This window comes from Epinephelus lanceolatus, chromosome 7, assembly GCF_041903045.1.
Source record: "Epinephelus lanceolatus isolate andai-2023 chromosome 7, ASM4190304v1, whole genome shotgun sequence".
NCBI classification, from domain to species: Eukaryota; Metazoa; Chordata; class Actinopteri; order Perciformes; family Serranidae; genus Epinephelus; species Epinephelus lanceolatus.
The window spans coordinates 21929481-21955596 of record NC_135740.1 but is presented as its reverse complement, the minus strand read 5'-3'; the positions used below and the strand labels follow the sequence as shown (position 1 = coordinate 21955596).

Below are 26116 nucleotides of genomic sequence, written 5' to 3'. Positions count from 1 at the left end.
TGAAATAACCTAAGGGTCAAGGTGGACAATTTGCACGTGCGTGTGTGTCGGAGGGTAGAGGGTGGTACTGCTGTCTGCAAGACATCAAAGTGCTCCCATAGAAAACCACTAAATCCTGTCTGCTAAGTTTAACAGGAGTGTCAAAGTGTGTGTGTGTGTGTGTGTGTGTGTGTGTGTGTTAATGTGTAGGTTGAGTTAAATGTGTGTATTGGTAATTCTGCTTCCCACTCCTTTCCCATGTGTTTACTTCCCTTCCCTGCTCTGTATCTTTGCATCAATGGACAAGAATAGGTCCGACCACGTGGCTTGATTATTCACTGTTTTTCAATCTATCAATGAGTGAGAATGTGCATGCAAATATATGCACAAGTTGTTTATTTTAAGCGTGTGACTCTCTGTCTTTGTACATTAAAAAAATGTGGAGTACATTTATAGTTAATTAAATACAATGTTTTGAGGAGCAGGTAGCAGGATTGGACCCACATGCAGACAACAGATGACAGGATAGAGTCCCAGAATCAGGTGATAGCAGGCAGGCACATGTATGAATCCAGACAACAGAAACAAAAGATGAAGACGAACTGACAAAGAGGAAAGGAACTTGGCTGGTCTAGAAGGAAATGACTGAATACAGGTGAGCATGAGGTGAGGTGAGTGCAGGACTGGTGAGGGACAGCTGAAACTTAGCAGGCAGGGCAGGAAAACACACACAGCAGTACATTGCTTCGCTTCTGTGGTGGTACTCCTGCATGCTCCTCCAAACTGGGCGCATGCTGAACGTCATCCAACCCCATTTCAAAAAGTTCAAACTAACCCTTTCAGGTATTATTGTTATTATCATCAGCGCTCTAACCTACGTCACTGCTTGTTGCTAACAGCTGAGTGGGCGATTTCATTTAAAAAAAAAAAAAAACAGAAAAGAACGCAGATGGAGTCGACCTTTAAGCAGCGTGTGACATATGTTGAGTGTGATTTGGACAAGGAAGAGAACACAAACAAGAAAAAAAAAATCAGAAATGCAAGACAAAGAAGGTGACACGAAAAGGAAAAGGAGAAGAAATCGAAAAGGAAAGGGGTCTGGCCTGTACCACAGGTGACAAAGTGGGCTGATACGGGCCTTTTGAAAGCACGAGTGTTGTCGCAATGTTGTGGCAAATCCCGTAAAATATGCAGTGTGCCAAATGCCAAGTGGAGGCCATTGTGCAGTAATCTTCCTGTGGCGAACATCATAGTGATAGATTTAGTGGCCAACAGTGATCTGTCTGTCTACCTGTCTTTCTCACCCATTAATGGAGACCTTTCGAGAGGTGCCGCTAAGTGTTAATCACGCTCTCCGTGGATATGGATAGTCACCGCTGGTGAGGGCTTCTCACATGTGTGTGTTTAATTTTAATGATGCATATTGGCATACTGAGGTGTATTTTGTCTGCACTTTTATGCCTCCTGCATGTGATAAGAATCATTTCTGCAAGAGCTGTCTGGAAGTGGTGCAGATCGTTCAGTCTTGTCTTTACCAAAGCTCCTGGAGGCAGTGAAAAGTCACATTAATAAGTGGCAGGAAGAGCTGGGAAAGGAGAGGTAGTCCAGGTAATAATAGACACCTTGTTAGCTGGAGGTGTCACAGATATGTAAGGAGCACTGTCAAAATCCTGGGTCTCAGTTTTTAAATATTCCCATGTGTGTTGACAAAAAAGATGTAGAGAAGCTGTCCAAAGTCTTATCTAATTTATGTCGCACTCTAGCCAAATTTTATTTGATGACTCAGTTCTGTCTCATTGGCAGCTGAGAGTGTTTTTAATGCACATTTTCAAAATGTTTCCTGACAAAATTTCATTGCCTATTAAGTGAAGCCCACTCTCCATGATAAGTTAATTTAAACACATGAGCTCGGTGTATGAAACGCTGTGAAAATGTCCATATTATAACACAGTTATCTTGAATGTATTTTAAGCCTTTAGGAGCTTATTACTACTACAGTATGTTCCCCTCAGTCTTAGTAAGGCCAAAGAAATTGACAAATCCAGACAGAAATAGACTAATTCTTACCTTACATACATTTGAATATGTACAGCAAGGTGTCACTGTAATACTAAATGTAGGTGTGAACCTGTGGATGAGGTGCCAGCAGCTAACAAACTGCAGATTAAAAGTAGACAGAAGTGCTCGTGTCTCTCGTTCTTAGGTTCCAGTGTGAACTATCCCTCCCTTATTCTCACTTTTAGAGAAATGCTTTGCTTTTTAACACACACTTAACATCTCTGTGCCCCCTCTTCTCTTTCATGCTTCAGATTTTAATTGAATCTGGAACCCAACACTGACACTGAAAAAATAATCTGATTAACAGGTTGTAAAAGCGCAGACCAACAACGGCAGAATTGAGGTTATTAATGTTTCCTGACGACGCTTATGGTTTAATTACACGACTTTTGTTTGTAAACATGAGTAGAACAAGGCCTATATTTCCAATTATGATGCACGTATACAACAAAATCCTTATTATCCATTTATAGGTTAAACACTTTAATCTTACCTACAATATATGTTTAAACAATAACTGACTTTAATTCACTTCTCGCTGCTCCTTTGCCATTTTTCTCCGACAGTCTCTCTTCATTTCGTCCTCCCACTTGCAGTGTTAAAGGCACATGTGTATTTACCTCCATCAGCGTATCTAAGTATGCTCCGAAATTCTCATTTACATATACATTGCGACCGGTGTCTCATCATGTACATGCGCCATCTTGAAAATACAGGGACATACTTGAGAAATATGGAATCGCCTTTCGTGTTTTCACTTGTCGGTTTCCGGTTTCCGCCTGCAGGTAGAGTGATGAAAAGCAGCAGCAAGCAGGCTAGTCACAAGTGCCGGTGCATTTGAAAAAAGGCAAAAAGGCAACGTGACCGGCGATTTCAAAAAACGAGGGTCAACATCGGGGTAGCCTTTCCCAGGTGGAGAGAGTTGCTGAAGGAGAATCACAGCTAACAGCGCTTAGCCGCTGTTAGCGGCGCTGGTCGCCAACAGCTGTTAGCCACTGTTAGCGACGCAGTGTTGAGATACAGTGTTGCGTGGAGAGGGATGAGGTTTGTGAGTTTGAGCCACTTGTCAGTTGTCAAAAGACAAGACGTGATTGGTTTGTTTCAATTTACATCCGCCCCAACAGTCCTACGTTGTAAACACAGCCAGCATGGTGAGGAGGGTGTTTTTCAACTCGCATCTGTCTCTCGCGTCGCGTGTGTCTGTGTAGGAGCCTGAATGAATACTCCATGAAGTATCGTATGACATGGTTTCATCAATGTTATCATAGCTTTTTGGTACACAGCATCTACCGTTGTTGCAATACGCGTTTAAAACAGTGAGACGCTAGAGTGCGCTATCCGTTTGAATGCAATATATGATCTCAACACTAGATGGGAGAAATTCCTACACAGTGCCTGTTTAAGTGACAGACCGTGGCTGAATTATTTATCTGATAGTAATGATTTTGCGCCTTGCTGACCTCTAGGCCTGCATTAGTTACTACACAGACAGACAGTCAGACACACACACACACACACACACACACACACACACACACACTCAGCTGGGCAAATCTACTACTACCACTTTGGTTACCTGTAGCCCAGGTGGTAAGTAATGACGCCTGGCGTCGCCCTTCAACAACATTAATGAGAGACATGCCTGTAGAGTTGTTAACAAGGAACTGTGTGTTGCTGCACGTGTGTGTGTAAGTATATGGGTGTGTTTGGGCTTATGAATCGTGCCATATCTATGTACAGCGCATGTCTGCAAAGTGTCCAACTGTATGCAAGTGACACATGAAGCTAAAGTTGAGAGCGAAATGACATTACTCCGCGGAAAATGTGTGTTTGTGTGTCTCATTAGATTGGACATTGTAGTGTTGGGGTCACCTGGAAGTCAGCCGCCCCTAATTGGCCTAACAGTTGTCAAGGAAACAGGCCGGATCAGGCCAAGTGTGAACTGACCCACCCAAGTGTCTGTGTCATCTCAGACAAACAAACACTGCTACACACACACACACGCGCGGAGTCATTATGTGTCACTTACTCACGTATACTTCAGCCTGCCAAGATAACGAGGGAGTGAGACGAATGTTACCGAATGAGACAGAAATACCAGTAGGTAGCCAGACAGACAGGCAAGATGAAAACTGCTTACACACTCAGTCTCACATACACGCGCGCACACACCAACAGTCTCAGACAGGGTCAAACTGAGAAGACAACAGAATTCTGTCTTTGTTTGGTGGTTGCTTAGCAACTCTGTATCTTTTTCAGTGTGTAAAAGGAGCATCCAAAACGTGGGACTGAAGGTCACTGAGAGAAAACTTTTCCCTCCCCGTTTTCTCTCGTGTCCCTCACTCTAAAACTCGTCCCTTACTCCTCCGTCCTTCATTTCAGGAACTGAAGCTCATTATCAAACACTGAAAGGATATTAAAAAAATAAGATTCATTTTAACACCATAGCTTTCTCCCTCTCAACTTTGTACGTTGTACAGTTGTGGAAGGTAAAAGGGTACAAGTCAAAGTATCCTCATGTAACCGTTCATATGATGTCCTACAAAATGCAACCCATGTTTGTCCTTAACATCAAGTTAGACACGCGAAGTTATGGAGGTCTGGTTTGGGCAAGTAAAGAGAGTGTGGTCAGGTTTAGGGAGGATGTACCTTAAAATGACTCACAGCTCATTCAAAGTTCACACAGTCTCCTGGGGAAAGTCTATTTTGTGGACCATCCACCACTTAACCTGCCTCCTTAACGGACAGCTTAGGACTGCTTCCTTCTTTAATCCCGTCAGCGCATTGGTCATGTGATTGCAGCCTTCCAAAATAAATGGGTCACCACATTGTTGTAATTTGTACTTTCTGTTTTTTTCATTTTATGCCACTTTATATTTCAACTAATGACATTACAGAGGGAGATATTGTACCTTTTACCCCTAGACATATATATGTTCACCTGGTACACCTGTTCATCTGCTTGTTAACACAAATAGCTAATCAGCCAATCACGTGGCAACATCTCAACGCATTTAGGCATGTAGACATGGTCAAGACAACCTGCTGAAGTGCAAACCAAGCGTCAGAATGGGGAAGAAAGGTGATTTAAGTGACTTTGGATGTGGCATGGTTGTTGGTGCCAGACAGACGGTTTCTGAGTATTTCAGAAACCACTGATCTACTGGGATATTCACACACAACTATCTCTAGGGTTTACAGAGGATGGCCCCAAAAAGGGAAAATATCCAGTGAGCGGCAATTCTCTGGACGAAAATGCCTTGTTGATGCCAGAGGTCAGAGGAAAAATTCCCAGACTGGTTCAAGATGATAGAAAGGCAACAGTAACTCAAATAACCACTGGTTACAACCAAGGTCTGCAGAAGACCATCTCTGAACCAACAACACGTCCAACCTTGAAGCAGATGGGCTACAGCAGCAGAAGACCACACCAGGTGCCACTCCTGTCAGCTGACAACAGTAAACTGAGGCTACAGTTCACACAGGCTCACCAAAACTGGACAATAGAAGAGTGGAAAAACGTTGCCTGGTCTGATGAGTCTGGATTTATGCTGCTACATTCAGATGGTAGGGTCAGAATTTGGTGTAAACACCATGAAAGCATGGATCCATCCTGCCTTGTATCAACAGTTCAGGCTGCTGGCGGTGTAATGGTGTGGGGGATATTTTCTTGGCACACTTTGGGTCACCACATCTCAATCCAATACAGCACCTTTGGGATGTGGTGGAACGGGAGATTCACATCATGGATGTGCAGCTGACAAATCTGCAGCAACTGTGTGATGCTATCATGTCAATATGGACCAAAATCTCTGAGGAATGTTTCCAGCACCTTGTTGAATCTATGACAGGAAAAATTAAGGCAGCTCTGAAGGCAAAAGGGGTCCAACCTGGTACTAGCAAGGTGTACCTAATAAAGTGGCCAGATGAGTGTATAGTGACTAGTTACTTTGCAGATGAGGCTGTAAAACAGCAACAGAAGAATCTTTCATACATAGTAAGTTATTACATCAAGATAGATCCCTTGAGACATTTTTTAGCAGGTCCCATCCATGTCGGAATATTACAAATAAAAGTTGTACTACAAAAAAGTCCCTTGGGAATATGAAAAGCCCCTCAGGAATATGTCTCAGTTATAGTCCTGCAGGAATTACAGGTATTGCACAGGACAATGGATCTCAGCTTTGTTAAGTCTGTGGGAAAGTACTTGACAAAATCAGTTTTGGCTTGGAGTTTCAAAGATGTGACCACTGACTGTTTCTTGCAAGTTCCTTGACTTTGTGAAAGTGCAGTACCAAAATAGCTGGAGCACTCTTAATGTGGTTGCATTGCCTTCCAGTGCCTCATGATCACTACCTTACGTATTGTTCTCTTCTTTCCCTCACGTAATGCTCTGTTCCATTCCCATTTGAAGGTCAAAAAGTCCCAGTCACAGTACTGTCACAGACTAATGACAGCCTCCATTGCTTCTAGTGTTCCAGCTTGGAAACAAACACACGGATGCCCACAAGGTCCGACTCTCCTGACATAAAATGCAGCTTCCACCGAAACCGCTAATTTTAGTGGCATTTAACTACATTAGCGAGCTAGCTAGGAATGCTGGCAACTTTAAACTTTATATTTTAGGGGGTTAATTAGTATATTCAGTCATTTACCAGATGTTTCTAATAACACAAGGGCCGATACTGACGATCAAACATGACTTTATTTAGAGGTTTCTGAAAATGATGTAAAGCCATTAAGCCTTTGCGTAGTCGCCATGTTTATGCGTTGATGTAATCAGATAAATTAATGCCAGGCAGTTTGTGGCTAACAAATTAGCATTCTGACTTGAAGGATCACTCCGCTGCATTTTTCCTAATAGCGTGCTGGAATTTCCGACTTAACACCACGCATGGAACACAGCATTAGATAACTTCGAATTTCACCCCGCTTCTTTTAAAAACCCGCAGCTCCACGCTACATTTGTTTTCTAAGAACGCATCGTTTCCACTCCCTCCTTAGCTCCTTCTCTTTCCTCACTTTGCCTCTGTGCTCCCTCTCCCCTCTCCGCTCAGTCTCCTTCCCCCTGCCTCTCTGTCTCTATTCGTAGCATTTTTTCTCAACTCTCTCTCATACCTTTCTCTCGCTGGGTGTGTCTGCAATTTTGTTCTTCGTCTGTGCATGTGTGTGTGTGTACAGTCTGTGTGTGTCTGTCTCCACAGCGTGTCCATCAGCCATCTCATTACGGCTGTCTGTTTTTACATCCCTTTGCCTCATTAGGCACCGCACACTGCCAGTGAGGACAGCAGGCCTCAACTCCTGCGCCAATTTACCTCTCTCTCTCTCTCTCTCTCTCTCTCTCTCTCTCTCTCTCTCTCTCTCTCTCTCTCTCTCTCTCTCTCTCTCTTGCCTTGTGTGTGCGTGTGCGTGTGTGTGTGTGTGTGTGTTTGTTTGTGTGTGTGTGTGTTTTGCCAGTATAATGCTCTCTTCATCTCCCTTGTCACACATTACCTTGTTTCCTTGCATTAGGCTCTTTCCTTGCTTTGCATCTTTTTTCCTTCATCTCCTTTCCATCTGTGCTCATGGGAAACTGAGTTTCTTGCACTCTCCTCAACCTCCTTTTCTCCCTTTTTTCTGGGGACATGCTCTTCTCTTCACTTCTCTTCTAGTTTCTCATATCACTATGTTGGTGGTGGGAGACTTTAGTCAGATCTTTGCTCTTCCTAATAAGGCACCCTTTATAACAAGTTTGTAATTTGCAACCTCTGGTTTCAGTCATGGTTAATAAAGCCCCCTTCGTGCTGAAAAAATAGACCAACTAACACCTGTTAATATCTGGCTTGTGTATTTATAGGAACGGTTACAATCGGCATTCACTCCCAAATGACTCTGCAGTAGTCACGGGCATTTATTGGCTCCAGGTTCAGTTAGCTCCAATCGGCAGCGCTAATTTTAGCCCCTTTGCCCATGCGATGCAATAACGTGCTAGAAAAAAACGTCCATCTCTGTCCAAGAAGCGTCAGCACGGAGTTTGGAAGAGAGATAACTAAGTAAGAGAAGTAAAAATGAAGTAGCCATTGTAACATTTTCACTGGTCTCAATGCTGCTTTCTGCTGTTATCTCACTGTGACACACCAGAAAAAAAAAAAAAGCAGTTGAATCCAAATGGACTTCATCGTACTTGCTGACTTCCAGAGAGTCTGCTTGGGGTGCAGAATTCAGCAGACTTCCCTGTTTTAATAACCCACAATTCATTGCAATACGAATGTGACATTGTGTTTTTTCAATTGCCGAAAATAAACGTATAAATGTGTAAAACAGTTGTTGATAGTGAGGCCTATTAAAATGCTACTTGAATTGTGTAGGCCAGAAATAACATTCAGCAACATCATGATACAGACATATGTTGTGTGTAGAGGGAATCTAAGTGTATTTTATTTTTGCAGCCTGTACAACTGAAGTACACGAGGGGGCTTCAGCCATACTCACCTGCTGAGCCGTGAACACATCTCTGGTCTACTGACAATAGGAAAGCAATCTATTGTGGTTTTTCCCACATTTTAAAAACCTGCACACAAGTGCTCATTTCGGTATAAAGGGGTAAAAGTCATATGAGAAGGGTTTATAAATCTGTAAATCTGCCAAAAGCCATTTGTAAAATGTAACTTTTTATCTGCCTGTATTTGCTCTTTTTTTTCTTATTTTCTGTGTGCGGGACATTTATGGGCGTGTCCCCTCACATCAGTAAGGTGACGTCTGGGCTTTATAAAAGGGTAGCGAACAGGTGCCTGACCATAAGCAGCAGACATCCAAGAGAAACAGTGCTGAAAAAACAGCAACAATAAAGGGAGGTGAAACGCCAAATGGGAGGGAATCTGGGGGTTGGCTTTCACCTTCAATTTCGTATCCAACAATCATGCGTAGTATGCCTTTAATATTTACAGCTGCAGACTTGATGGATTATCATAAAACATCTTTATTGACATGTATGACTCACTAATATAGCAGCAGACCTGGTGGCTTATTAGGAAATTCAAACTTTGCCCTCATTAATGGCTTATCACTGATCTCTAACTTACACACCCTTGAGTGAATGCTTTTTAATTTCTTGTACTGAGACTTCTGTCTTGTGTTTCTCTGTGTGACTGCAGGTGAATGAAATCTACCATGACCAGTCTTTGGGAGCAAAGATCAACGTGGTGCTGGTGCGAATTATCATGCTGGGTTACGGCAAGGTAAGACCTGACGAGACGTGAGCTCTGCTGAAAAGTCGACTGAGATGCAATTCCTGAAAAGTGTATGCCTTGTCTCTCTATCAGCGCTATCTTTGATACTAGGATTTTTCCACAATCGCTTTAAGTACCTACAGTAAGCACAGCCAAGTCGTACACACACACTTATAAACAAACACACACACACACACACATGCACTCATCAGCACGCACTGATGCCCGGAGCCTGTTATTCCAGTGGCCTGAGCAAAAGAGGAACTAAAAGCATGCAGCATCCCAGGGGAGTGTTTTCAAGTCGCACGCCTTCACAGTTCAGCACCAAAGCACACAGAAACTCTGCCCATTATGCAATCAGCCTTCCTCCCAGTAGGCTGCAGCACAGAATCATGGGAAGTCCAGGCAAAGATAAACAATCAATGATAGCCCTCCCTCATTCATAAACAAAGAGACCGGACGATGGGGGCAGCATCCTTTTCTTCTTGACTGTAATTCTATCTTCCTGTCTGTGCCGGAGAGGGGAGGTGAGAAAGAGTGGAAGAGAGGGAAAAAGAGAGATAAAGCAGGAGATAGCAGGAATGGAGACGGGCAGGGATTACCCCACAGGATGATACAAGGGAATTTATTGCTGGATAGGTGCTCTGTGATACACTTATGCTGCTGTAGCCTTATCTCTTCCTCTCCTCTCTACATGTCCACAGTCCCAGTGGAGCCGTGGAAACACACACTCCCACACACACACACACACACACACACACACACACTCCTACATTGGTCATTCTGGGCCAGCCCCTATGCAGCTTCAGCCAAAGCTCTAGCTGTCCATCATCCCCAATTACCGTGGCAACAGCGCTGCACCCAGACAGCCTGCAGATTGGCTATGTGACCCTGAATGCAGGCGCACCCACACACCCACACACTTCACACACACACACACTCCAACACAACATGTACACATGACACACCATTCCAAGTACATCTTTAAAGATCATAAAAACCCACTCACTCACACACACACACACACACACACACACACAAGCACCTGATGAACATGATGAAGCACGCACACGTGTGCAGCGCACTCTGTCTAAGGGGTGTTTGTGCAGGGGCAGGCCATATGTCTTCGCTGCAGCACGCTACACACACCCTTCGCCGTTTGATTCAGCCGTGCATAGTGCGTGTGTGAAAACGGCGAAGGAAATGTAGAAAGCGAGGCAAAAAGGAAGCAGTGGAGGAGAGAGATGGAAAGACTTTTACAGCAGAGTGTAGGGAGGAAGGGGAGGGGAGTGGAGATCCTAATGAGGAAGGGAATGAGAGGTGAAGGTGAATGGAAGGAATCACTGGCATCTGGGTATCAGTGTGGTTGCCGGTGTTATGCATTTAATCAAAAGTAAACAGTCTGTAATTGGACATGTTTTTGACTATTAGTGCATAGCTCATTAATAGGCAGCTCTGTGTTCAGTTTCATGTTCATTATTGAAACCATCAAGACTACAGCATCCTAAGCATTATTGTGTGAGTACTGTGAATCCCTCGGTGTGTGTGTGTGTGTGTGTGTGTGTGTGTGTGTGTGTGTGTGTGTTGTACACCTCAGCAATTTGCAAGATGTGCTGACAATATATAACATTGTGACACTGCCCCCTACAGGGTTGAATTAAATGTTTTTTGTACCAGAACTGAAACTAGAGGCAGCTTTAGTTCTCTCTCTCTTTCCCATGTGTGTGTGTCTCTGTCCTCCCAGTCCATGAGTCTGATTGAACTGGGGAACCCCTCTCAGAGTCTGGAGAACGTGTGTCGTTGGGCATTCCTGCAGCAGAAGCAGGACACGGGGGACGCCGAGTACCACGATCACGCCATCTTCCTCACACGGCAGGAATTTGGGCCGACGGGGATGCAGGGTAAAGAAAGACATGAACATATATCAAGCCCTTACTGTTTAACACATAGCACATACATCCGAAGTGCATGCCCACCCTCTGAGGACCCAAAACTCCTTGGTATACACAGAAAACTCCCCTCTTCCTTCCTCTGCCTTATAAAGTTGCATAGTGCGCTGTGGGTTTGGTGGTTGGTGGTTTTCTGTGCAGCAGAGTGCAGGCTAACAGGCAGGCCCAGGGGAGAGGCCTCTAAAGGCAGTGGCCTAGCTATCCAGAAGCCCTTCAGCTGCCCTTGGGCTCAGCCTTCAGCAGCAGAAAATCAATAGACAGAGCAGGGCCAGCCAAAGTCCCACAATTAAAGGCAGTACAGGACAGACAAGCACACAGGGAGTTGGAGATTGGCATATGTAGGGGTGGAAGGTGACGGTTTAGGGTTAGGATTAGACACACAAACATGCACACATATGTGAATGTGTGTTAAAGAGTACTGTGTGTGTGTGTGTGTGTGTGTGTCTATGTGTAAGTAGTTCACAGTATGAATATCTCTGGATAGGTAGGTCGCTGATTTAAGGGGAAAAAAATGAGTATGGTTTATCAAAATCAATTTCATCCCACGAATGCACATATTTTAAGCTGATGCATGTTTCGCTTTATGGAGTTAAATTGAAAATTCTGTCTAATCCTGGTATTCCTGCACAGTTGCAGATAAAGATTAGGCTACACAGTTTTTTTTTTTTTTAGTATCATACTATTTGTTGAATCAGACTCCAGCGGTGGCTTTGTAGTAGTGATGTGCGGCGCCACCCCACATACTGGGGGGTCGGGCAGGTTCAGGAAGGCTGATGAAATATCACAGGTTTCTGAGTAAGTTATTGATAATTTACAGAAACATTGCCTACAATAGCCCACCTTCCACCTTCTCTTACCTTATCTCTCACTCTCTGAAACACACACATACACAGCAACGCGTGTTCTAGCAGCATTCTAACAGCACATTATTCATTAAAAAATTTCATTCAATGAAAAATACTCTGATGACTCACTTTATTCAGATTGAGAATTGATGAAGGGTTATGAAGTCATAAAAAATTACAGCATTCGAAAACCTTAATAGAAGCCTCGAACATGGGAAAAATTACATTCAATACAGCCCTACATTTAACAATCTAAAGCTTTCAGAACAACACAACACTAAGTGGACAAATCCTGACCGCTGTGTCTTTCTTCCTATTTGCCTAGGTTACGCCCCAGTGACGGGCATGTGCCATCCAGTGAGGAGCTGCACTTTGAACCATGAGGACGGTTTCTCCTCTGCCTTTGTAGTGGCACACGAGACTGGACACGTGTAAGTGCATTTGTCATAATGAAGTCTTCAAGTCTGCTCTCATGCTACAGCAAAAGACAACAAAGCAGTCCCTTATAAGACTGTATTGATTTATTACAGTGCTGGTTCAATAGTCACCTCAGCTGATATCTGATGAGAGAATTGCTACGATACGACCCCCCTCCTCCCTTTGTTCCTTGTTATTCTTCTCCTCCCACATGTTCCCAATCTGTCTCTACTTGTTCATCTCCTTTCCCTTCACTACCCCCTGAGCCCTCTCACTCTCTCTCTCTCTCTCTCTCTCTCTCTCTCTCTCTCTCTCTCTCTCTCTCTCTCTCTCTCTGCAGGCTGGGGATGGAGCATGATGGTCAGGGCAACCGCTGTGGAGATGAGGTGCACATGGGCAGCATCATGGCTCCGCTGGTGCAAGCTGCCTTCCACCGCTTTCACTGGTCCAGATGTAGCATGCAAGAGCTGGGACGCTACCTTCAGTAAGACACACGCACACACACACACACACACACACTCATATAACCATTTCATTATATGGGTTTTTTAAAGGTCAGTACTTTCTTCAATATTTTTAGACTGAATTTGCATTTTTTTGTGTGATTTTGTTATTATCCTTAAAGTTATTATATTACAAAGTCATACTGCCAACATGGTATGGTGGTGGTTTTCAAGCTGAGAAAGCCCAAATTTTAAGTTTCGATTAAACTTTCTATCAGATCCATTTTATATACTTTGTTTAGGTAAGTTTAAGCACAGCAATCCACCACACATACTATGTTTAAAGGCCCAGACACACCACACATACTACATCAAAGATTGTGGCGAGAAAGGCCAACCGTTGTGTCAACTCTCATCACCTGAGTCTCGGCCAAAAAGTTGAACTTGAACACACAGCAAAGACTACAGTTAACTAGCAACTAAACTTGCAGACCAACAGAATGTATTCAAAAAGCTAATTAGCCAGTTAGCACATCAACAAAACAACCTGATGTTGAAACAATAAAGGATATTTACCATGCGCTAGCCAACAATAACACAAACAATTACGAGCCATTTCTGCTAAATCAGTGGTTTCCAACTCACCACCAGTTGGGAACCACTGATTTAGCCCATGGCTGGATCAGTTGGGAACTGCAGTGCTCAAGAGCTCAGTGACTAAAAACAATCTTATCTTATAAAACAAGTTTGTTTCGATCACGAGCCCTCTTTACTTTAGCTGATTGATTGCTTTCCTCACTTCTGTTTCTCTTCTGGTTCACTGAGCTGAACTACCAATCAGAGTGATTTCACTCACCAAATGGCTCAGCCGTCTCATGGCGATTCAACATCCTGAATCAGCAAAAAAAAGATAAGCTTGCAAGGTCTAACTTGGACCAACTGTGCATGACACACTGCAAATAAATAGGGTGACAAACACTCAGCGACGGCCCAACAATGACCAATGGCTGACTATCGGCTTGGTGGTGTCAGGGTCCTACAACACTTGAATTATCAGCAGTTTTTTTGATCAATCAGTTTAGTTTTAGGTAAAAGTGCCCAAAATCAATGGTTTAAAACTTTTCAAATGTCAATATTTGCCTCTTAACCCTCTTTATCTTTATCTATCGTATATTTTAAATCTCTTGGTTTTGAACTTTTTGTTTGGACAAAACAACTGATCTGAAAACATCGCCTTGGGTTTTGGGGGACTGGAGGTTTTTCACTATTTTGTAACAAACTAAAAATCAGCGGTGCTGTATGTAACTCTGGAGCGAGAGAATTGATTGTTCAGTCTCATTTCCAGGTCGTCAAATACTGACGCTTTGGGCCGGTAGTCAGCCTGAACCAGCAACCAGAAGCATCAGTATTTAACAACCTGGAAATAAGACTCAACAATCAGCTCTTTTGCTCCAGAGTTACAAACAGCATGCTTAAGAAACCATTACATAACTCAAAAGTAGAGGTGGGAATCACTAGGGGATCCACGATATTATCACAATACTCAAGTCATGGTACAATATTATTGCAATTTTAAATATGTTGCGATAAGCTGAGTATTACGATAAAATATATTGCGATTTATTCCCTTTTCAACTGTAATTTTGTCCTCAAAGGAAAACTTTGGCAACATCTGTTTAATCTAGTAAGATAAAGTTTTCAGTCAGTTCATCTCACTGTTGGATTTTTTTTTTTTCTGCAGCAGCAGCAGCAAAACGTATCTAGTGGACTGAAAAAGCAATTGATTATATTATTATAGTGGGCTACCTAAAGTTAAATTTGTTTTTGTAATAATTTAGATAATTAAAAAAATCGATACTTTCTGTGTGGCGATACGATATTGCCACACGAAAATATCGCGATACTATGCTGTATCGATTTCTTCCCCCACCCCTACTCAAAAGTGAAAGTAATCGTTAGTTGCAGCCCTAATTGTAATACTGTGCACTGACACAAGTAACTGGACAAAAATAAAGAAAGTAAAACTTAATCAGATTCTTTGATTCTTCTTGCAGTTCCTATGATTGTCTCCGTGACGACCCCTTCGACCACAACTGGCCATCGCTGCCCCAGCTTCCCGGTTTGCACTACTCCATGAACGAACAGTGTCGCTTTGACTTCGGTGTGGGCTACACGATGTGCACCGCGGTAAGAGATCCCCATAGTCTCATAGACACTTTACTAACATAGCTAGAGTTTACTAACACTGTCTAACTGAAGGCAACTTCTACAACCGTTGCCACCAGTCAAGCTTAGCATCACTTTATCTCCTGAGATGAAGCAGCTTTTCAGAGTTGGGCTATACTCACTTTGAATTCAGTCTATTCAGTTAAATCAGAATTTGCTGAATTTCACTGTGAAAGATACATTTGTATGGGAGCTCTTGAGCTCTGAAGGTTTTCCTAGTGAACTGAACCCAGCACTGACATCTATCTCTGATCTGCATTGTAATGAAAGAGTAACACATACACAGCTATTCACATTCTTCTGATGTCCTCTGCTTTCCTCTCCCGGCCACTGGTGGGATTGGCATCTTGCTTAAAAGCAGGTAATTGGTTTTCATAGCTATTTCTTTTTGCACTTATTAATGTTAATTAAGATTACATTTAGTATTTCAACACAACACTTACCTTGATACCACAGTGCCTTTACATGAGCCTGTCACAAACAGTATTTTTGTAAACGCAAACCGTCACAGTTAGACGAGCTTCGCCCAGCTTCAGCATCTCGCCAGGCATCTTACCTCTCCCCCCTCCCCCGTCACCCTCACCCACTCTATGACTGTGAAGCCACTGTGGCACGCTGTTGGGAAGCTATTGCTTGATTGACAAAGGGCTTGTTCAGAGGCTTTGCACACATTGCTAGATCACCCTGTATTCTCTTGTCAAACCCATTCCCCTCAGCTACAAAAGGCGGGCCAGTCAGGAACGCAGGTAAGGTAACACTACCTCCCGGAAGACATGTGGCCCGTCATTTGTTTTCTCAGATTTTCTTTTTTCTCTTTGTCCTCTGAAGTAGTAATTGTTTGTAATGTTGCTCCTTACTTTTCTTTTTACTGTACTTTGTTTCTCTGTTCTACCCATCGTCATATTTTTGGCGTTAGTCTGCAGGATTCTAAAATGCTCATTTCTAAAGACAGTGGCTGTAAAGTCTCTAAAAACACTGTGACTTTACTGGTTCAGTGGCTATGGTGCAGTTCAACAGTTGAACCGTATCATATCCCGACTCTTTTCCTGCGAATCTGTGTTAAATCACGGCAACGCTGGCAGGAAGAGCCTCATTATATTGGCACACTCACGACTATAAACGAGTGGAAAAGGTTGGAAAGATGTCTTTCCCATGCGAGGGGGGAAAAGCTGAGCCAGAACAGAGGCTGTTTTTCCATGTTTCACTTCAGCTTTTAGGATCCTCCAGTCTGATGTCATTGGTGATTACCTACCACAGTCTAGCCATTGATTGTGACTCGCCCTCCGACCTGCAAAGGTCCTCTGGGGTCATGATGGGTATCAAAGTCTGTGGAAAGGAGGGAGGAGGGCACGGCCCCTCAGACACTGGACTGTGGGTCAGTTTGGTGGTATCCTCATCAATGGTTCATATCAGACAAAGAGGAGAATTTGGTCCTTGATCTGTGTCTAGGGGCATTTTAGAGGTCGATGAGACCTAACCTTTCGGCCTTTTAATCTTCTGCCCTCTGCCCTCTGACCTCCCTTGTGACCTAATTAAACCACGGACCGTCTCATTCTGAGAGTCTTGTCTCTCTCTCATCCTTTGGTTTAGTTTGCATGAATGGCTGTGTGTTTCTCAGTGGAGCGTAGTGTACAGTGCAGTGACGCAGTGCGGGGTCGGTGTTGTTATTGTTGGGTATAACACTGTTGTGGTTATTGTTGTAGTGATATTTCTCTTCTCATCTCTATTTTTTTTATTTCCTTTTTTCAGTGTTTAGTGTCATTCCAGCTGTTTCATGATGGTTGACTTGTATTATTGAAGGCCAGTCTGTTTCCCAGTGTGTTGACCGCGTAGTAGGGCTTTTAATTGTAAGAAGGAGTCTCTCTCTGTGCCCCACAGTATCGCACATTTGACCCATGTAAGCAGCTGTGGTGTAGCCACCCAGACAATCCCTTCTTCTGCAAGACCAAGAAAGGACCACCCATCGATGGCACCATGTGCGGGAATGGGAAGGTAATTATACAGTTTTACTTTAAAGGAAAACTTCACCTGCAAAGTGACCAATTGTATATCAGTTTTATACTATGTGTTACCTTGAATTTGTGAAGATAACATTGTTTTTCTCACATGCATCCTCAGTGAACGAGGAATCCAAAAACTGAGAAAGTTCTTGATGAATTGAAGTCATAGGGGTCTGCATTTAACAACAATTAAACTATATCAAAACATCTGTTTACAAACTCTCAAAGTGTCATTTATCCAGTTGTATGCTCAGTACGTCCCAAACACTTGCATTTACACTAAAACATTACGATTTAAAACAGTAGCTCACAACTAGTTTAATACATTTGGCGTCATACTTGCGTTTGGCCATATCGTCGAGCTACTTTAGCTGTCTCTGTCAAATAGCTGTCCTTCAGTCACTCTATCTACAGCAGGAAATGGCACTTCAAAATAAAAGCTCTGTGCCGGAAATTCCCTGTACTTAAAAATAAAGTGTGTGTTTTATAAACTAAACAAATTTGTAAGTCCTTTTCGGTCCACACAGAAGGGACCCACAACCCACTTTTGGACCGCGACCCACTAGTTGGGAACCACTTATTTAAGACATGTCAGTACAAGCATGCTGCTCGTAGGAGGAAATGTTCACATTTTGGTGTAAATGCGTGTGTTTGTGAAGTACTGAGCATACGACTGGATAAACAAGACTTGTATTATACTGCTAGAGTTGTGTGAAGGTTTGCAACAGATTTTTCGATATAGTTTTGCTATTGTTTCACGCGGTTCCCGTTTACTTCAATCCATGAAGAATGTTCACCTTTTTTGGATTCTCCGTTCACTTGGTGATCTAAATGTTTAACTGATCTCATAATGGTAGCTTTGTGGGTGAAGTATTCCTTTAACAAACATTCTGTCAAAGAGAAATAATGTGATGGAACACTGTTTCCAAATAGCAACTATGTCTTATGTACTTTGCCTTTTGCAGCATTGCTTTAAAGGTCACTGCATCTGGTTGACACCTGACATCATCAAGCAAGATGGAAACTGGGGCTCATGGAGTGAGTTTGGCCAGTGCTCCCGCACCTGTGGTGGAGGGGTACAGTTTCGCACACGCGACTGTGACAATCCTAGGTATGAAACTGTGTTTCCCAGCGTGTATATTGTGTGTGTGTGTGTGTGTGTGTGTGTGTGTGTGTGTGTGTAAAAAGAGTGGAATTGCAAGTCTTCAGTCTGTGCTTAATTATACAGAATTCTCCAAACTTGTTTTAGCAAGCATACTGCAATGAGTTCTTGGTACTTAACTTCTGATATTCGTTGCACTGACTCTTGAAAGCGATAATTTGCTCCATTAACATAGACCAAGATAATTTGTACAAGTGTTAAATGTTTCATTTCCAAAGTTTTTGAGATAAATGCCAGTGAATTTCAGAAGTTAACACGCATTTTGACTGATAATGCGTCCTTTGCCCTGCTGCAACCCTCTCAGACCAGCCAACGGAGGCCGTACCTGTGTGGGGGCAACTTACCAGTTCCAGATGTGCAACACCAATGAGTGCGAGGATATCTACAGCGACCCCCGAGAGGAGCAATGCCACGCTTGGGACCCCCGCTTTGAAATCCACAGCAACAACAAGCACCACTGGCTGCCTTATGAACACACAGACCGTGAGTATCCACCCGCAGATGGGAAAGGGATGACGTAACTTGGTGGAGAGGTGGACTCAGAGAGAGGCTGTCAGAATAAAGATACTGGCCTGAGGATGACAGACCATAAGTGATGATACACTGTGGAAGTTGTAAAGAAGCCAAAAGGAGGAAGCAAACACATAATTTTTGAGTGTGGTTGGGTTTTAGAGGGTTTTATATATATAGGTTGCGTTCTGTTATGGTCATTGACATCTGGCTGTCCTGCTGAGGCTACTTTGAGCTACGGCTACGCCCTCCCATAAAAACATGCCATCTCTTTGGAAATCTCTTTGAAAACAATCCTCTTTGAACTCTGAGTCTTCTCACTCTCCACCCATTTAATGATGTCATTTTAACTTCACTAACCCCCTCTTCCTCCATGTATCAGTTGGCACACATGGACAAGCTATCAGAGCACTTAATATCAAGAACCTCTTTACATCATTGAGAAGATTTAAAACGTATGTGTGTGTGGCTGTCAGACCCACCCTGTCTCTAAGTGGAGGTGTCACTGCTGTCCTGATAGGTATTAAATTATCATCCAACTAAAGGGCAACCCTAGAGAAAGTGCTGAGCTGTCTCCATATCTAATCGCAGGTCACGCTACGCACACTCCGCTAAGAGGGGCCTTGCTAAATTGTTTTTCTCCGTTCTTATCATTTCTAAATGCCATATTTTTCAGCAAGGCTTTCTCAGTCTCAAATTACTTTTTCATGAATGCGTGTTAGCGTGCGAGCACAGATGTGCGTGTCTGTGTGTGTGTGTGTGTGTGTGTGTGTGAGAGAGAGAGAGAGAGAGAGAGAGAGAGAGAGAGAGAGAAAGAGAAAGAGAGAGAAAAAAGTGAACAGGGAGGTGAAATTGAATTCCATTCATGGTCTGTCATCTCATGAGCTTCAGATAGTGTTAGGAGAGAAAAAGAGTGTGTCTGCTCCGAGTGTGAAATTGTAGTATTTGTTTAGAGATGTTTGACACACTGTTGCTTTTTTGCCTCTATTTGGCTCGTTTGCCAAGTCAACAGATATACTGTAATACACTCTTGAGCAAAGAGACATGAAGTGTGAGCTGCCGCGTGTGTGGCTGTTCAACCAGCTGTTTAAAGGGATTCATTTAACCCTTTGGTCTTTTACATTATTGTACATCAGAAATCGTCTCCTGTTTTCAGTGTTTCCACACAGATTTGATCAGACGTCTCCCAGACTCCAGGTAGAGCAGTGTGCAAAACATTTCAGTGATGCTTCATTTAACACCTTGGACCTTCTGAAAACATCAGAATCTTATTTTGAGGGTCTCAAAAATGAAGTAAAAACGCTCTTCTCAATCTACACTGTAAACTGATTTGCATGTTGAAATGTAATGTGTAATCCATGTATTTTAAAATTCTCATTGCCCTTAGAGTCCAGTACACCCTTCAACAGGACTGGAAGTGTCACTGAAAAAATACATTTTGTTACAGTTACTAATTACCTGTTAAAAAAAATGTAGGCAAAACAAGTATCATAGTATTAAAGTAATGTAACTTGATAACTCTCATTTACCTTTGAATTACATCAATACCGAATATGCAAATAACTTAAGATGACTTTTATTTAAACTTAAAGGTATATTATGCAGTAATGTCAGTTACTGTTTGTAAACGAACTTGCTAGCAAAAGCGAAAGTAAAAGCCAACCAAAGATTTGTGTTTTTTCCGAGCTGTGTCTCTTGGATGCATGCTGCTTATGGTCTGGCACCTGGTTGCTACCTTCTTATAAAACCCCGACCTCACCTCAGCGCTGTGGGGGTACACACCCATAAACGTCCCAAGCACAGAAAATAAGAAAGTACAGGCAGAGTCTCTGCAGGAAAATACACCGCAACACACTTGTAGTGGTTCATAAGTGATTGAGAGTGATGACCTCTGTGCGAGTCTCTACATTTCTTTTAAGGAAATTCCTGCATTGTGTATCTTAAATCCACATTTATGTAATCTGTGAGACAAATGTAAGCTTAAAAAAGAAAAAGGGGAACCAACATTTTTAGCATCGAAAATGTGTCCTCTGCTCAGTATTTTTAAAGAAAAACTTAGTTTTCATTGAGCAAATTCAGGCAGTAATCTACAGACGTACAGTGAAAGTGTTCAACACGTGACTGGTGAAGTTTTGTAATGTTTGCGCATGTGCACGGTGGTATATCATTCTTTATACCTAATGCTATTAACCTCAGTTTTTACTATATGTATTTGTAATGTGATGGGGTTTTTTGCAACAAAATACAGTTACCTTACTCTTGTTTTAATACAAAACTCTAACATTTGGGAGTTAATTATCGAAAACTTGAGCAGTTTTTAAAAATATGTTTTCAGTAGCCTTTCTTTTTCATGGTATAGAGCAGGCATGTCAAACTCATTTTAGTTCAGGGGCCACCTACAGCCCAGTTTGATCTCAAGTGGGCTGGACTAGTTAAACCATTGCATAACAACCTATAAGTAACAACCCCTTTAAAGTTTTCCCTTTTTTTAGTGTAAATAAGTCCACTCTTAAAACGCTCATCCATTTACAAAACAATTGATAAACAGCCTGAAATATCCTAAGAAAAAATACACTGCCTGGCCAAAAAAAAAGTCGCCACCTGGATTTAACTAAGCAAATAGGTACGAGCCTCCTATTGGATAATTACTGCATGGGCGATTATCTTTCAGCTGGCAACAAGTTATTTAACCCCAACTGGTGCAATGAGTTGCTTCTCATTTCCTAAACAACCATGTCGAAAGACACATCCCGTGGTCGTGGAAAAGATGTTAGTCTGTTTGAGAAGGGTCAAATCATTGGCATGCATCAAGCAGAGAAAACATCTAAGGAGATTGCAGAAACTACTAAAATTGGGTTAAGAACTATCCAACGCATTATTAAAAACTGGAAGGATAGTGGGGACCCATCGTCTTCGAGGAAGAAATGTGGCCGGAAAAAAATCCTCAATGATCGTGATCGGCGATCACTTAAACGTTTGGTGAGATCAAATCGAAGAAAAACAACAGTAGAACTCAGGGCTATGTTTAATAGTGAAAGTAAGAGCATTTCCACACGCACAATGCGAAGGGAACTCAAGGGATTGGGACTGAACAGCTGTGTAGCCTTAAGAAAACCACTAATCAGTGAGGCTAACCGGAAAAAAAGGCTTCAATTTGCTAGGGAGCATAAAGATTGGACTTTGGAGCAATGGAAGAAGGTCATGTGGTCTGATGAGTCCAGATTTACCCTGTTCCAGAGTGATGGGCGCATCAGGGTAAGAAGAGAGGCAGATGAAGTGATGCACCCATCATGCCTAGTGCCTACTGTACAAGCCTGTGGGGGCAGTGTTATGATCTGGGGTTGCTGCAGTTGGTCAGGTCTAGGTTCAGCAACAGTATGTGCTCAAAGAATGAGGTCAGCTGACTACCTGAATATACTGAATGACCAGGTTATTCCATCAATGGATTTTTTCTTCCCTGATGGCACGGGCATATTCCAAGATGACAATGCCAGGATTCATCGGGCTCAAATTGTGAAAGACTGGTTCAGGGAGCATGAGACATCATTTTCACACATGGATTGGCCACCACAGAGTCCAGACCTTAACCCCATTGAGAATCTTTGGGATGTGCTGGAGAAGGCTTTGCGCAGCGGTCAGACTCTACCATCATCAATGCAAGATCTTGGTGAAAAATTAATGCAACACTGGATGGAAATAAATCTTGTGACATTGCAGAAGCTTATCGAAACAATGCCACAGCGAATGCATGCGGTAATCAAAGCTAAAGGCGGTCCAACGAAATATTAGAGTGTATGACCTTTTTTTTTTGGTGGTGACTTTTTTTTTGGCCAGGCAGTGTATGTGCACATTCAACAGCATGTCTCAGTTTTTCCACATTCACTCAGTCTACGACTCACTTTCATTACATGTGGCTTTTTTTTTTTTTCCACTACAGTAGAAGCTATTGATGAAGCAGGTGAAGTCATCCCCTGCCTTACAAACCATTTGCAGTCTGACGTTTTGTCAGTGCCTCAGAAACAGGGTTCTACTAATATTGTTTTAAGATAGAAGTCTGATACAGATTATACTGAAGCTGCTGGTTGACAATATTTTGCATACTGTTCAGTATCTTTAAATTTGACCACAGAAGTATTTATTGTTGTATCAGAGAGCTGTATTCTAGTCGGAGTGGAAACGCCTCTGAGGCAGCATTTTACACCATTTAAACCTGACACCTCTCAGCCTTCACAGGTGCATCAATATTAGGTGTGCAAAATCATCTAGTGGGCTGGAATGGACTCTTTGGTGGGGCGGTTCTAGCCCCCGGGCCGTATGTTTGACACCCCTGGTACAGAGGGTGTTTAATAGTGTGGCGTTGATAGCTACTTGGACTGAGTGGCTAATATAGACTGTTTTGGAGGTATATATAAATCTGTGAATACATTATAAATCTGCCTACACTGTGACTCACTAATATAGAGTAATTACACCTATAATGCACATACATGCACATACATATAATGCTCCCTTGATTATCATATTTTCACACACTGTAGAGTTCACCCCCATCGTTCCTGCGCTTTCTTCCGTCAACGTGAGAAAAGCATGTTTTTCTCCACATTTAATAATTCTTCAGTAGCACGTCTGCCACCTTTATTAGTGTCACCTTAAGCACCATAAGACAGAGTCTCTGCGTTATGTCCATGTGTAATAAACGTGATGAAGCACTCGCTGGGATGGACTGCCAGGTTTTGTCTCCGGAGGCTCATGTAGTTGTAATATGAGTCATGCAGACAGACACAATGAGACAGAGCGTCACGCTGACTCACGAAGAGCTCATTCAGAAAGTTTTTTTTTTTTTTAAATGTTGGTTGTAAAGATGAAATCATCAACATGGATCGCAAATGTGCCAATTAGGTCATTTTTTTGTTGTGTTTTTGTTTTTGTCTCCCAGCTAACAAACGCTGCCACCTGCATTGCAAATCCAAGGAGACACGAGATGTTGTCTTCATGCAGAGAATGGTCCTGGACGGCACGCGCTGCTCGTACAAGGACCCGCACAGTGTGTGCGTGCGTGGGGAATGTGAGGTGAGTGATGTCGTGTGTGTGTGAGAGAGGAAGACAGCCGCGTGTGGTCAGATGAACGCTCGTTAAACTTTCCATGTCCTCATGAACAGAAAGTGGGCTGTGACGGTGTGGTGGGCTCCTCAAAGCAGGAGGACAAGTGTGGAGTGTGTGGAGGAGACAACTCCAACTGCAAAACCTTCAAAGACACCATCACGCGTACTGCCAAGAAACAAGGTGAGCACACGCTAACAGTCACAATAACTCTGATCTAAATCTAGGACAGACATGACATCAGTGTAGCAGCTGTCCATCATGCTGATAAGTACAGCATAAATAGTTGGCCAGTGTCCTTATAGTCAGTTATGTTCAGCTAAACATCGCCCTCTAGAGGAAGATTTGCAACAATGTCCTCAGTGAGATCTCAGCTGATATGTTTCCACGTGAGTCAAGCATTGCCAAGAACTCTATGAGCGCATGTTTATTAGTATATTATCTAACCTTTGATGTCAGGACAGACCAACATTACATCACCACAATTCCCAGAATCACATGTTTACTCTGGGTGAGAATTGTCTATGGTTTTAACCTGTGAGTAGGGATACTTGGTAAAAATGAGCAAGGCCTCTTTACTGGATTAGCCAAGGCTTTCAGTCAGGAAACTGTAAAAGGAGCTTTTAATGATGTCGGAGTCACAAACCAGATGTGTGTTTCATTTCAGGTTTCCTCAAAGTTCTTGAAATTCCCAGAGGAGCGAGACATTTACTGATCCAAGAGCTGAAAGCAACCTCACACACGTTAGGTATTTGACAGATGTACACTGCTTCCTTCTCAGTGTGTATGTAATGTACTGTATTGTATACATTTGTGATCATAGGGGTAGCAGTAGCAATTTATTTTGGTCATCGTTAACACTTCTGCAAAATGAATTCACATTGAAAGGAATAAATAACAATAAGGCATTCAATTAAAAGGAAAAACAAATATACAAAATAACATAAAGGTGTAGGCTGAAGCTTAAGCTTATTATACAAACCCTTTTGACATTTCATATTCAAGTACCCTCTCACTACTTCATTCAGACTATACAAAAACTTTTCTTAAGACCTATTCACACAGTATTACCTGGGGACCTTTTGTAATTTCTAATAATCATGGAAGTCTTCTGGGATCCTAATCCTTTGCAAATCTGCCATGTCTGTAATTGTTCCAGTAAAAAATCCACCACAAATTACCATATTTCCCCAAACTTAGTGGTCATGTGGTAACATTAGTCCCGTGTAAATCGGCATCTCGCAGATTTGGGGCTGTAGTCAGGTTTTTTGTTTTCTCCTGAGCTTGTTTCTGCCTCACTTTCTGGTTGAATATTACAGAGGCAATTATAAATAAAAACTTTGGCTGCATTTTGGGTGCAGGAGGCTCCAGCTCAAATCAATCAGAAGAACAGTTTCTGTGTTGTGTAGAGTGGTTTCACAAATGACGTGTGCATCATATTCAGGGGATAGCGTCAGTAAATTCAAATAAAATACTTTGCTTATGTGTGCAAAGCATGAAACACAGATGTGGTGGTGGGGGTGGGTCCTATTTACAGTCCCATGTAAATAGGACTTTACACAGTAATAGTCATTACTTAGTACAAAGAGGGAAAAACCAAAACAGAAATTAAGTTCCAAACGTTTCATACACAATAATTGTTTTACTTAAGTTTTCTATTTGTTTACTACCTTATTTTAAAAAATTTTTAATTTACAACATGAACTACTTGTCACAACCTTCCCACACACTAACCCCTCACCAGTGTAATCAATGAATATTTCTCCCTCATCTCCAGCTGTAAAGAACGTGGCATCAGGACTGTTCTTCTTGAACGGGGAAAACGAATACCCAGAATCCCACTCGGTCATAGAGAAGGGCGTGGAGTGGGAATACGAGAATGACAAAGACAAGGAGACGCTTCAGACCACCGGTCCTCTCAGACATGGAATTCTGATAATGGTACACGTTTAACTAAATGAAGACAGTGTTGAATCTGGTTATACACAAGCATTATCTTTCTTTTTGTCTGAAATAATGTCAGCTAGCTTAAGTGTTGTCACTTTTTTTATTTCCAGATGAAATTACACGGCGATGAGGATGTGAATTTGTCTTATAAGTACATGATGAACATGGACAGTGACAGTGCCATTCAGAACAACATGCTGGTAGAGGACAGTGCCTATGAGTGGGCTCCAAAGAAATGGTCCTACTGCTCCAAGGTCTGCGGAGGAGGTACG

The 26116-nt window shown here is 42.5% G+C and overlaps 1 protein-coding gene across 2 annotated transcripts in view; it reads left to right on the top strand.

The window, feature by feature from the left end:
* Positions 1-26116, top strand: part of LOC117260823 (uncharacterized) — a 158820-nt gene that overhangs the window by 123054 nt on the left and 9650 nt on the right. The window contains exons 5-18 of one of the 2 annotated variants that reach the window (XM_078169292.1): positions 9171-9254; positions 10990-11146; positions 12365-12470; positions 12797-12940; positions 14954-15086; positions 15842-15871; positions 17004-17117; positions 18091-18236; positions 18592-18770; positions 23734-23867; positions 23957-24080; positions 24565-24645; positions 25675-25838; positions 25955-26111. In XM_078169292.1, coding sequence (XP_078025418.1) covers positions 9171-9254; positions 10990-11146; positions 12365-12470; positions 12797-12940; positions 14954-15086; positions 15842-15871; positions 17004-17117; positions 18091-18236; positions 18592-18770; positions 23734-23867; positions 23957-24080; positions 24565-24645; positions 25675-25838; positions 25955-26111 — 1753 coding nt within the window. The remainder of the gene's footprint in view (positions 1-9170; positions 9255-10989; positions 11147-12364; positions 12471-12796; positions 12941-14953; positions 15087-15841; positions 15872-17003; positions 17118-18090; positions 18237-18591; positions 18771-23733; positions 23868-23956; positions 24081-24564; positions 24646-25674; positions 25839-25954; positions 26112-26116) is intronic. The other variant, XM_078169293.1, reaches the window with a different exon arrangement.